General features: G+C 43.2%; 1 protein-coding gene across 1 annotated transcript in view; it reads left to right on the forward strand.

Annotated features, from left to right (window-relative positions):
• Positions 1-1,244: 1,244 nt before the first annotated feature.
• The window catches only part of LOC147999660 (uncharacterized), a 45,439-nt gene continuing 33,887 nt past the window's right edge, over positions 1,245-12,796 (forward strand). Inside the window, exon 1 of the mRNA XM_087593655.1 lies at positions 1,245-1,376. Within this exon, the coding sequence (XP_087449781.1) occupies positions 1,306-1,376 (71 nt within the window). The 5' untranslated portion in view covers positions 1,245-1,305. The remainder of the gene's footprint in view (positions 1,377-12,796) is intronic.

The raw sequence follows: 12,796 nt of genomic DNA on the forward strand, positions 1-12,796 counted from the left end.
GTGAAAGAAGGACAACTCAGGAGTCTGGACTATAAGATTACTGGGAGTTTGAGGTCAACCTGTACACAGTAAGACCTCATCTCAAAAAACAAAACAAAACAAAACCAAACCAAACCAAACCAAAAAATCAAAACCCACAACTGATCTGTAGTTTCTAGTTATAACTTGAAGTCTCTCAAGTACTTGTTTGCTGGTAGAGTGGACTTTAAACACCAACAGAAGTAGTCATCATCGTGGCAAATTTTCTTATTGTTTTATCAACAAGGAACTGTTAGGTGCTATAATCCCTTGACATTTGATTTGGGAAGGTAGGGAGGGAGATGAAGGCAGGTGGAAGAGACACAAGAGCTTCTTCCTAGAGACCATGGGTCAACTTTGTAAATCTCTCTTTTATCTTATCCAGGAGAGCAATACCCATGACTGAAAGGATTGGGGAATACAGAAAAGGTTAAAGAACAGGATGAGGGTTGTTTGTGGATTGATATACAAAGCTAATGTCTAGCTTACTGTAGGGAGGTCTGGGGAGCAGGGCTATGACGAGTTTGGCCGGTCTTTATGGGAGAGCACCAGGCATGGTGCTATTCCACTTTCTGCCCACTACACCTTCTGATCTGCCTGATGATGTTTTGTGTTAGGCATTTCTATATCTGAGCTTGGAAGCCAAGGCCGAGAGATCTTGAATTCACTTGCTTGGGTTAAACCAAACATTTCCTGGCCAGCAGTTCTGCCCAGCTTTGAGTTTTATTTTCTACTGAACAGAAGGTTTTGTCTTCAATTCTACCCTATGTCTTAGCTCAGCCATAAGAATAGATTTCCTTCACCACACATATGTAAGTAATTTGCTCAGAAGTTTAACTATAATGTATTTATTGTGATGGTTGAGTATGGTCTAAGAAAGAGAATTTGCACTCTTGTAGCAATAGTATCTTGAAAGAAACTTCAAGCAGGCATTCTCTGGTAGAAAGAGAAAGTCTTACACTGGTGGCCTTTACAAAGGAGACAGGGTTACTTGAGTTTATTCTGTTCTGCATCCATGTAGTACTTAAACATAGAGATGGAGGCAAACTCTGTCAGTGGTGTGTGTGTGTGTGTGTGTGTGTGTGTGTGTGTGTGTGTGTGTGTGTGTGTGAAGTAGTTCCAGATGGGAAGTTAAAAATGATGAATATAGTTTTCTGAAAATTAGTTTAAAATGCATTTTCTTCTGCTTCCACATTAGCCCTAGGCAAAAGAGAAGTTTTAGTTTTAGTTTGTGGAGACTCTTGAAGTTATGAGCAAGGCCTTGACCTATGGTGAGAAAGAGCACACATGTGTTTCTCGTCTGTACCCTCCCAGGCTATGGACCACAGGGAAGGATGCTGCTGCAATAGCCACACAAGGTATTGTCCCTGAGAGGGTACATAGTGTATTGCCTCCATGCTCATCTCTTGAATGCTGTTCCTATTCTTGGCTTGTACAGGGAAAGGGACTTGGGGCAGGTCAGGTAGCTGAAGCTGGCCAGTGTCATCCCTGCCACTAACATGGTGCATATCAATCTCAAGCACCATCTATCTAGGCTAGTTGTAACAGGATGTGAGGGATGTCTGTTAGGAGATGAAGAGGATCTGGACTGGCCTTGGACATGCCATCTTCACTGTGTTTTATGTGACAGAGTGGAAGACCAGATGAAAAGTAAGGTGAAGGTGACTTTCAGGAATCCAGCCTGAGCTTTTCTTGTATCCCTTACCTTTCTGTATGCCCGCATGCTCACACACCCACATGACTGTATGCCAGCATACCCACATGCCCGCTGATGCATACAGACATGCCCACAGGCCCGCATGCATGCACTCATGCACACATGCACACACACATACATGACTACACGCTAGTATATTCACATGCCTGCACACCCGCTCACCCGCATACACTTATTCTATCACCACATCTTGCTTTTGTTTCCCTTACTCTAGTCTTTGCTTAAATTGTGTTTATGAATCTGGATTTTAATTACCATTTGAGAAGATGTTATGCTGTTGAATAGCTATATAATCTTTTTAGCAAACAGAAAAGATTAATTTAAACCCTAATTTCTGGTGGCCGTCACTGCAGAGGACGTTGTGTTAGGTAGGTAGATAAATAGCGTAAGTGAGACCCTAAAAGAAGTAGAATCTTAAATAGGAGGTAGGTTTGTCCCAGTACAGCTGCTTAGAGCCCAGGTTTGTAGGCTCGCTTAGGGTTCTGGACTCTTCGTTGCATTATTTTATCATGCCAGCATACCACACACCCTGTACTCCTCTGGGCCTATTTAATCTGTCATTTGACTTCATCAGAAGGGAGACAGGAACTTCAAAGTCAGGGCCTTCTTTAAGTAAGCACAGGGATGTATTACGGATCTGTTGTCACCTGGCTCCACTCCGACACAGTGTCTTAGAGGTGTGTAGCTAGACTTGAGGGCCGTGCAAGGAAAAAAGCAGAATGGAAACCAGAGGGCAACTGTCACAGATTCCTCACTTAAACACGATCCTAGAAAATAGAGAATTATTAACACATGATGTAAGTCATACAACGAGAGAGAGTGAGCAGAATCTCACACTGGTCTGGGTGACTGGGGTTGGCAAGTGCACCCGAAGCATGGATAAAAGTCGACGTCCACAGGGACAGGAGTCAGCGTGTGGAAAGTGGCTTGGGTGTGGACCCAGTGACATAGCTTCTAACCTTTCCCTCCCTGAGCTTTGTGTTCTGGGTCTTCCATTAACCCAACTTCAACCCTGGATTAGTCATAATTTCTTTTCCGAACAGCATCTTTGGTTAGGAGGTATTTGGTGAATTTTGAGTCTCCTTCCAGTGTCAAAGTTCCTGTGCTTTTCTTGCTGAGTATTCCAGTAACTTAAAGGATACATTTTTGAGGGTCTGAGAGGGATGCATCCAGACACTCATGAAGCCTGGAGTGAACTGGAGTCTCTTGTTTGTATTGGCTATGTCTTCTCCCTACATAAGCACACTGTGTGTGTGTGTGTGTGTGTGTGTGTGTGTGTGCGTGTGTGTGTGTGTGCAAGTGTGTGTGTGTGAGTGTGTGTGTGTGTTTGTCTACCCTGTTATCCCTCTGTTCTTCCTTGTCTTTACCTCCCATCTTTACCTACCCAGGACAGATCTTAAACTTGTTCACCAGATTCAGTCCCCAGCCTTCCCAGGCTCTGTCAGGAATCCCAGGTCCCCAGGAGCTTGGGAATCTGCTTTTACTCTCTGGCTCTTGAAAAGTATCTCGGTGATTTATTTTTGCTGGTCAGCCAAGATGGGTCCCAGAAGTGCAGGGTGGACCTCTTCCCAGAGAAAAAGCAAATCCCTTGAATTTTTTTTGATAATAGATCTTCTCTCATACAATGCAGCACAGTTTCTTCTCCTTCCACACTCCCCACAGACCCTCTCATCCGCTCCTCTGCACCTCCCTTCAGAAAAGAGCAGGCTTCAAGAGACATCAACCAAGTATGACGACAAACAGACAGACAGACAAACCAATAAGACAAAGCAAAAACCCTCCCAAAGAGGCTGGACAAGGCACCCACCAGGAGGGAAATAGTTTCCAGAGCAGACAAAAGAGCCAAAGACACACCTCAGACGCCCACGGGTAGGAGTCCCACGAAACCACTAAGCTAACAGAGACACATATACACAGAGGACCTGATGCAGAACTCTGTAGGTCCTAATGCTTGACGGTTCACAATCTGTGAGCCACGTGACCCCTGCTTAGTTGATTCAGTGGGCCACGTTCTCCTGCTGCCCTCCATCCCTTCTGACTCTTCTAGTCTTTCCTTCCATTCTTCCCTAAGCTCCGAGGGGAGGGAACTGATGGAGACTTCCAATTTAGACACTTTCTCTCCATATCATGTCTGGCTGTGGGTCTCCGTATCCACGCCTGTCTGCTGCTGGAGAAACCATCTCTGGCAAGGTACCAATCTATGACTATAGCAGAATATCACTAGGGAGCTTTTTTATTTTTATTTTTTAGGCCAGTCATGTTTAGTTCTAGGCCTCTGGGCTACCCAATTTCTGGTTCCTGGCCATCCAGGGAGCGTCTGGCATAGGTTCTTTCTCATTGAATGTACCTCGAGCTCAATCAGGCATCTGCTTGACCATTCTCAGAAGTTCTATGCCACCACTGTCCCAGCGCATCTTGTAGGCAAGAGAGATTGTAGGTCTCTTTGTGTCTGGGTTGCTGTCCACAGTTCTCGTTGGTGGCTCGTAGAGTATCTTCTTGCACCAAAGAGACCAGAACATTGTGGTGATGGCTCCATGCAGGCACCAGTGCAAACTCTCTTCATTCAATGAACTGAGTTGAAGTTGTCCTCAGCAATGGGGACCACTGCCAGTTTTCAGAGAGTGGCTTTCTGTCCCAGTAACAGCCTGGGTTGTTGAGAGATCTCCTCGGCCAACAACTCAACTGAAAGCAACCCAGGCCCACTACTGGAAGTCTTGCATGGCTAAAAGAGATGAGTAAGTCAGATTCTGTGTCCTTTATTGCTAGAAGTCCTCACTAGGGTCACCCCCACAGAGTCCAGGAAGTTTCCACTGCTCTTGGTTTCCACTCTGCTGCCAAATGCTCCCAAATGCTCCCCAATTCCAGCTATCTCTCCCTGCACCCTCTACCTCCATCCCATCTCCTCCCACCATCTTGATTCCTCTTGCTCCTGTCCTTCTTCTAGTCTACCCTCAATATCTTTCTATTTCCCCTTCCCAGGGAGATTCATGCATCTCCTAAAGGGACTTCCTTCCTGCCTAACATCTCTGGGCTTATGGATTGTAGCTTGGATATCACTTACTTAATGGCTAAAATCAACTTATAAGTAAGTACACACCATATTTGTCTTTCTGAAATCCCCTGGCATACTTTATATCATTTTGGCCATTCAGTGACTTAATGTTCTCTACTCCCTCCTATTCTTGGGGATCAGTTTTTATATAGTGAAGAGTTGGGATTTTTAACAGAACTGAAAAGACCACATAGCAAGAAATAGTAAATTAAAAAACATTGTAATGAGCTCAGCCTAAGCCAGACCCTATTGCAGGGACGTGGGGGACATGCAGAGAGGTAGGACACAGCCCCTGTCCACTTTGTCATGAATCTTTCCACAGTGGCTGAGAGATAGATAGCTTGCCTTGAGACAGCAGAATTGACTTGGCATTTTTCAGAGTGTTTTATGGAGTGCTTCGTTTCCAGAGAAAGTTGACATCGATCCACAGGCTGCTGTATGAGTGGAGTTACAGCATTTAGTATGTTTATGAAATTGCTCATGCATTTCTAAAATACAAGGCAAAAAATTTATCAACTCGATTCCTTTATACTCTTCTTGCTTCAAAAACACCCATCAAGAATGACCAAGGATCAGGGCTGCAAAATGAGTGCAACTGTTGCCATTGATGGGGTAGAGTTTTTATTCACTTCTTTATCATCCAGAGGGGAATGAAAGAGCTGTGTTCTAGGGTTTCACAACCTACGTTCCAGCTCTTGGCCATTGTCATATCAGCATTAAAAAGTTTGCTTTTCAGACAAAGTCTCCTATAGTCCAGACTAGCCTCAGACTTGCCTGGTAACCAAGGATTTGAACTTCTGGACTCCTGCCTACATCCTTTTATTGCTGAGATTACAGGATTGCACCACCATGCTGTTTTATGAAGTATTGGAGATCAAATATAGGGCTTTGTGCATAACCGACAAGCGCTGTTCTAACTGATCTATGCCACACTATGTTTTAAGCTTTCTGATAACAGTAATTGCATGACTGAGGAAGCTTTGCTTGGTTATGTGGTTATGTACAAGCTTCTTACAGCCACCTTGTCTGGATTTGAATCCTAGTATTAATCATGTGATCTGGAGGGAATCGCATAGACTACCAGCACCTCTATTTCCTCACCTATAAAATGGGAGAATAATAGTCCTTCTTAGCCTAACTGCAGTGAAAATAAGCTATAGGTTGTAATAGGCTAATATTTCTGGACATGTATATGTGTGCATTCAGTGAATAAAGAAATATAAAATTCAAACTCTCTTAACAGAAACAGTTGGCTTAAAGCTAGTATCATGTTATTGCCATAGGTATATGAATATTATAATTAAAACTATCTCTTGGTCAATTTGTGCAATTAGAGTATTGCTATCCGATTGTCTTAAGCTCTTAAAGGATCTACAAAACCATTCAAAGTTGCAACAAAAATCCCCAACCTTTTAAAGAGGTTGAAAGAAGACCCATATTTAAAAAATGGGTTTGGGGCACTTTGTTGTAAATCTTAATTATGACTGTAAATTAGTTGCTCTCCTTGTCTGTGATTTTTCTTCCCACCCCTGAAGCTGATTAATACAGTAAATATTTCCCCTTAGAAAGCGCTTTATGCACTACATTAGAGTTATCCCTGAGTGCTAATAAGATCGTACATTCCAAGCTGGGAGGGGAAACCAGCTCCTTGGTGCATGACGGGGAATGACAGAGGCTGTTCTGGTTTGGATATTAAATGTTCCTCAAGGAGCATATGCGGGAGGCTTGACCCCAGGCACAGTGGTATTCAAGGAGAATGTTGGGAGGTGATTCGACCGTGAGCGTTCCAGACTCAATAGGATTGGTCCACAGATGGAGTGATGGGTTAGTGGGCTAATTGGAGGAAGGTAGTGCCTAAACGGAGGAAGCAGGTCTTCGAGAAAGCCCTCAAGGGAGTGATTTCTCCTAAGCCCTTTCTTTTCCTCTTCTCTGTTTCTGTGCCTCTGACCAACATGATGTCCACCATGATGTGAGCAGCTCCCATCTTCCATACACTTCCACTGAGATACTCTGCTTGGCTTTGACCCAGACACAGAGCAACTGTGGGCTCAAACGTCTGAAACTGTGGCACGCAAATCACCCTTCCTCTCTTACTGTTTACAGTGGTTCTGCTATGCAGTCCGGGTTGACTTCAAATGCCACCCTCCTGCTTTTACCCTTACTAGTGTTGGGTTTATAGGCATAGACCTTAGACCTTAGGTTAGACCTTGCCTCCTGTTAACTCAACTCTGACTATTTAAATTGTACTTTATTTTTGATAGAAGGTTTCACACTGTTACCAAGACTGGTCTAGAACTCATTGGTCTAGAACCCAGTTTAGCCTCCGACTTATGTAATTCTCTTGCCTTAGGCTGCTGAGTGGCTGGGACTTCAGGAGAGTGAGTCATCACAGCTTGCTTTATTTCAGACGTTTGTCATTTGGACACAAAGCTAATTTATAGAGACACCAATGAAAAGCAAAGATATTTCAAAGCAAGTCAAGCCATTTCTGAATGAAGAGGCTAGAAGAAGGAGGTTGTACACACATGTCTAAAGTGTGTTCACATATCCATAAAGTAACAGGAACGAATTTCTTTGTTTTTGTGAATGGCAGGAGGGGATGCCAATTCCCTTCCCTTTTGCCCTTTCCATTCATGTGGAAGCTCTTCCAGGTAAGCACTTGCCTGTAGCGTTAGCATCATTTTTGTAGAAACTGTGGTCAAGGAGCTTCCTCTTTACCTCTGAACCCTACAGGTGCTGCTTGCCATACACCTGCAGGACTAGAGGGAAGAGCCCAATCCTCCGTTCCTCCTTTGTATCTCCTCTGTTCTCTCTCCTACTACTCTTTCTTTTCTCCTGCACGCATGTGTGAATCCATCTCTCCCTCATGTATCTGTATCTATGATGGTCCTGTCCAGATCAGCACATAATCAACAGATTCTGCTTATAAGTTCCTGATTTGCAGAAGATGGAGGTCATTTATGCTTACCAACCTGCTCTGGTTTTATCTTTCTGATGGGATCTTTTCATATCCAGGTTAACCTCCTTTTAGTAATGAGGAAACAACTGCTCAGAAAATGTAATTATCCTATTGTCATTGGAACTCGTCTGAGCAGTTTTCTATTGCTTCACAATGTGTTGGAGATGGGTGGGTATTTTGATGGATAGAATTTAGTGAGGAGGATTCCATGTTATAGAAGATAAACAGAGAGGTAGACACAGAGTGCCGGGTGTTCTTAAGAACAAGTCAATTAAACCAGTTGGCCAAGGATAAGGCAGGAAGCCAGGATCTGAAGGTGACAAGGCTGGAGACTCAGCCATGGGTAAGGCTGGAGGCATTGGAGTGAGGGAAGACTTGGAATTGTCTGAATTCTCTACTGCCATCTTTTGACAATGAGTCATGTCCTATCGTATTGATCAAGACTTAGAGGAACTTTCTTTTTGTCCATAAAAGGTAAATGTGACAAAAATGATCTAAAGTGGCAGTTTAAGAGTTTGGATGAGATGTTTACTTAAAGAAGTTGCATGCAGAGTTCTAAATGCTGAGGGACCCATGCTAGACAACACAAAGGCCCGTCCTTACAAAGATAGGCATCTAGGTCTTATGTTGGTGGAATGGCTCACGAGAGGATTTAGCATCCCTCTCTCTGAGGACAGATGCTCATGAGTCTTGAAGAGTTTATTAATGAGGCTCCCTTATTTTAGAAAGGAAAAGAAACAGGAAATGGAGAGGCATTTTAGGTTTTAGTGCCAAGGTAGAAGAGACTCTGAAATTCTTAGAATACAGGGCTGGGAAGGTGGCTTGGTTGGATTCTGCGGCAAGTATAAGGGCCTGAGTTGGCTTTGCAGACTGTGTAAATAGCTGGGCAGGGTGGGGCACACTCACAACACGCCCTCTGGGAGGCAGAGACAGAAGGGTCCCGAGGACTGATTGGGCAGCCAGCCTAGTCTAATCTAATTGGTCAAGTTCAGGCCAATGAGAGACACTGTCTCAAATAAAAATGACGTGTGGCATTTGAGGAGGGTACCTGAGGTTGATTCTCTGACCTCTACACAGGTGCACATATGCACATACAGACAGGCACAGATAAGCATGCATGTACCTGTATACATATGTGTATCTGGGTACACATCGCACACCACATGTGCATATATATGCTTACATGCACACACATGCACTCTACACAAATACACGTGTGCCTATACATAAGTACCTGCCCACACGTGCATACCCCACACATGTACATGTATACACCGATATTCACATGAATATATACACAATCCTGAGAATGTGAAATGTATTTTCCATTAAGGATGGAACCTGAAGTGGGGAAGGATTTTTTTTATGCTTTTGGAAAAAAAAAAGCAGTCTGGAGTAACTGAAAACCATGCAATTAAACAGAGCGGGAATCTTGGCGTCTTGCTTGAAGCCTGCTGAGCTGTAAGGCATGTGACTGAAGGTCAAGGGGAGGATGCAAGTAGATATGGATTAATAAACACACTGGAGTGTCTTACTGAGATAGTAATATTTGGATTATAAAACACTTTTGAAAACTATTTGAGCCCATGATTAATTGCGGCTCACAAATTTCAAGCAGTGAAATGTTTTTTACTGCAATTGCTATTAAGAACTCCTATCAGCTATCCGATTCCTTGATTTCCCTAGTGAATTTTATAATCTAAATTAAACAGGAATGGTATAAATTTTCCATTTTGGGGGGTAGCTGATTACAACCAATATCATCTCAATATACTGTTGCACAGTACTTATAGTTGACTCTATGGGACAATTTATTGTGGATCTGATTACTCCCAGTATTTTATGAATTGATCATAAGCCAATTTGAAAATTTACTGATCTAAACAAGTTCAGTAATAGCAGAATATACTGCCTTTAAGAATTAATAATGAAATAAATCAGGATCATGGAAATGAGCACTTCTCCTTGAATAACTTATATTGCCACGAGACCATGAATCATGTCTTAGGACATGTCTCTAACTCCACACATAATCTGTGGCTTTGGTGTCATCATCAAATGCATAAGTATACCTGAGACAGAAAAGTATTTTATGAACAGATTTCTTTCCCTTAAAAATTTCCATAGCACTACTGGAGATTCATTTAGTGATAAAATGCTTGCCATGCCAGTGTGAGAACCATAGCAGATTCCAGATTCCCAGCACCTGTGGAAGTGCCTGGTGGCTGCTGTGCCCATGTGCAGAGGGCAGTTGGGGAACTCATGGAGGAAGCTAGGGACTGGGCTAGCCAAATGGGAGAGCTCTGGGCTCACATAACAGACTCTGCCTCAATAAACATAATGTACAGTGATCAAGGAAGATGTGCAATGACGACCTCTGGCCTCTACATGCATGTGCTCCACAAGCTGTACACAGGTATGTATATGTATAGGTGTGTATGATCACATGAACACACATGCCCGCACATATATAAATGTGAATATGCATATACCACACATACACATAAAAAGGGTTCTGTAAGAGACAAACAAATTAATATTTAAAAATGATAAAATGCTCAACGTAAACCCCTATTTTATGAAAATATCTTTTCCAAATGAGCATATGTACTTTTATATAAGAGTTTACCACAGATGCACTCTCTCAAGCCTTTCAAAAGAAAAATGCTTGCATACATACACTGGGCCTTCACCATGACGGTCCTTCAGCAGAGGAAGGAAGTGTGAGGAATGTTTTCACTCCTTATAAGCTGTGAGCACAGCTATCTCATTGCCTTGTGGAACAGGAACTGAGTGATCTGGAGTTGGTCGGGGGGTGCTACCACAAATTAGGGAATAAAACACAAGTTTCTCTGGGGAAGTGGGGATCGCTGGCACTGACCCTCTTTCCTCCCTCCCTCACGCACTGTTGGGTTCTTCTCAATGGGCTGGAAACACACCTTCCTCAGGCAGCAGGAAAGGGTGACAACCATTTCTCCCCAGTTTCTCAGAAAGTTTTGTAGGGGCTGCAAAGCATATATTTTCTATATACAAGAGTCGGCTGGATTAACTTTATGAAGTGTGTGTGACAGAGCACAGAACAGTGTGGGGAGAGTATAATTAGGGATATAGGATTGGGGGTATGTTCCAGCCTCCAAGAAAGTATAGCTTTCTCGCTGGCACCCTAAAGGATTTTCCATCTTTCTAGCCTACATGTGAACACCAAGACTCCCTTGACTTTGAACTTCATCGTATTTCAGAGGTCCTAGTCAGTATCTTCCTGGGCCCGGTGGAGTGACCTTGAATGCCATGGTGGCATTTGCAAAAGTCTGGGCTCTTTCTCACAATGGTGATCTGAGCTGACCTTTTCTAGTGTGATCCACAGGTCATGTGACAGTTTCTGCCTTTTTTTACTCTCTCACCCTCTTGCAATGCCCCTGCTTTGCTATGTCAGCACAGTGAAGGCATCTAAATTCATAGAGGTCACCTCTTACCAATAATACCTCTAAAGTGTCCTTTAGAGACTCTATTTGAATGCTCGTGACACTGTTTTTTGGGGGACAGGTCATAGAACTTTTGAGATGTGAGACAAGCTGGAGGAGACGATTTCTGGAGGCCAGGCCATAAGGCCTGGAGCTTGACTCATTTCCTGTCCTATCTCTACTTCCTGGTCTACCTCGATTAGAGTAAGCAGTCTCACACCCCTGCTGTCTGTCTTTTCTGCCATGGTGGGCTATGCCAGCAAAATGAGCCTAGATAAACACCTTCTCCCTTGCTGGGGTGGCTTCTTGTCAAGTATTTGGTTGCAGCAATGAGAAAAGTAACTGCTACATTGTACTCCCCCCTGCATCCCTCTCCCATGATGGAATTGGGATGCTGTCAGAGTCGAGACTGAACATTCTGCTAGAAGGATTTCTATTCTGGCTTCTAAGGAGTTGAACCACAAACTCTAGAAGCAACCAGAAATGTCTCTGCTCTGTCTAAATGTGTAATACAATAAGACACTTTCTATGGCCCAGGCAGGTAGGTGAAGTAATTGAGAGTCAAGTATACAGTCAGCCCTCTCTTGTATATAGTTTGCGTCCCTGAATTTAATCATCAACTGGAAATATTTGAAAAGAAATTGTGTCTGTACTGAACATGTAGAATTTCCTTACGTCGATTTCTTCAACAGTGTGATACAGCAACATTTATAAAACATTTACATAATGCTGGAAATTATAAATAATATGAGAAGGTTTGAATATAGGAGCATATGTATAGGTGATGTGCAAATTCTATCATCTATCTATCTATCTATCTATCTATCTATCTATCTATCTATCTATCTATCTATCATCTATCAATTACCTGTCTGTCTGTCTATCATCTATCTGGCACGTCAGCATCTGAAGTGTTTGATATTCTTGATGGGTCCTGGAATACTTACGGCTGCTGAATGACACCTGTAATCTGTACTTTCAGTTGACGCTCTGATGTACAAAGGACAAGCATCAAGAGAACAGGGATGAAAGAAGCAAGTTACCATGATCGAGAGGTTCCGGAAAGCCTGTCAGGTCTAATACAGATTCCTTGCTGATTTATAAAGGACACAATTTCCACCATAAAGGTCTTCAGCCAGGTTCATGGTTAGTTTTTCTCTTGTTTATTATCTTTCCAGTTCCCATGTGGCCGTGCTCTTATTAAAGACACATGAGACGGTCAAAGGCAGGGTGTTAGTTTACCAGCTTTCTGACTAGACACCTAGAGAGGACCCTCAGGAATGGTAAGGGAATGAGCTGAGCGTTCATCCACCAAAATCCTGAGGGCTTTGGAGATGCTCAGGGCAGATAGAGAACTCAGAATGCTTGGGGAGAGTCACATGCATCTGTGTTGGAGGTACCTTCCTACGATGATCCCCATGGTGACCCCATGCTTGTGTCATCTCCTCTTCTCAAGAGTGGGTACAACTTGTGGGTAAGTTGGCACTCACTCTTGTGACTTGATGTTTTATGGTACAAGGGGTCTTGTAGATGGAATTAAGCTCTGAAATCGATTGCTCTTAGGAAGGATAGCACCTGGCTTGAACCCA

Source organism: Rattus norvegicus, chromosome 18 (genome assembly GCF_021556685.1).
Source record: "Rattus norvegicus strain SHRSP/BbbUtx chromosome 18, alternate assembly SHRSP_T2T, whole genome shotgun sequence".
Classification (NCBI taxonomy): Eukaryota; Metazoa; Chordata; class Mammalia; order Rodentia; family Muridae; genus Rattus; species Rattus norvegicus.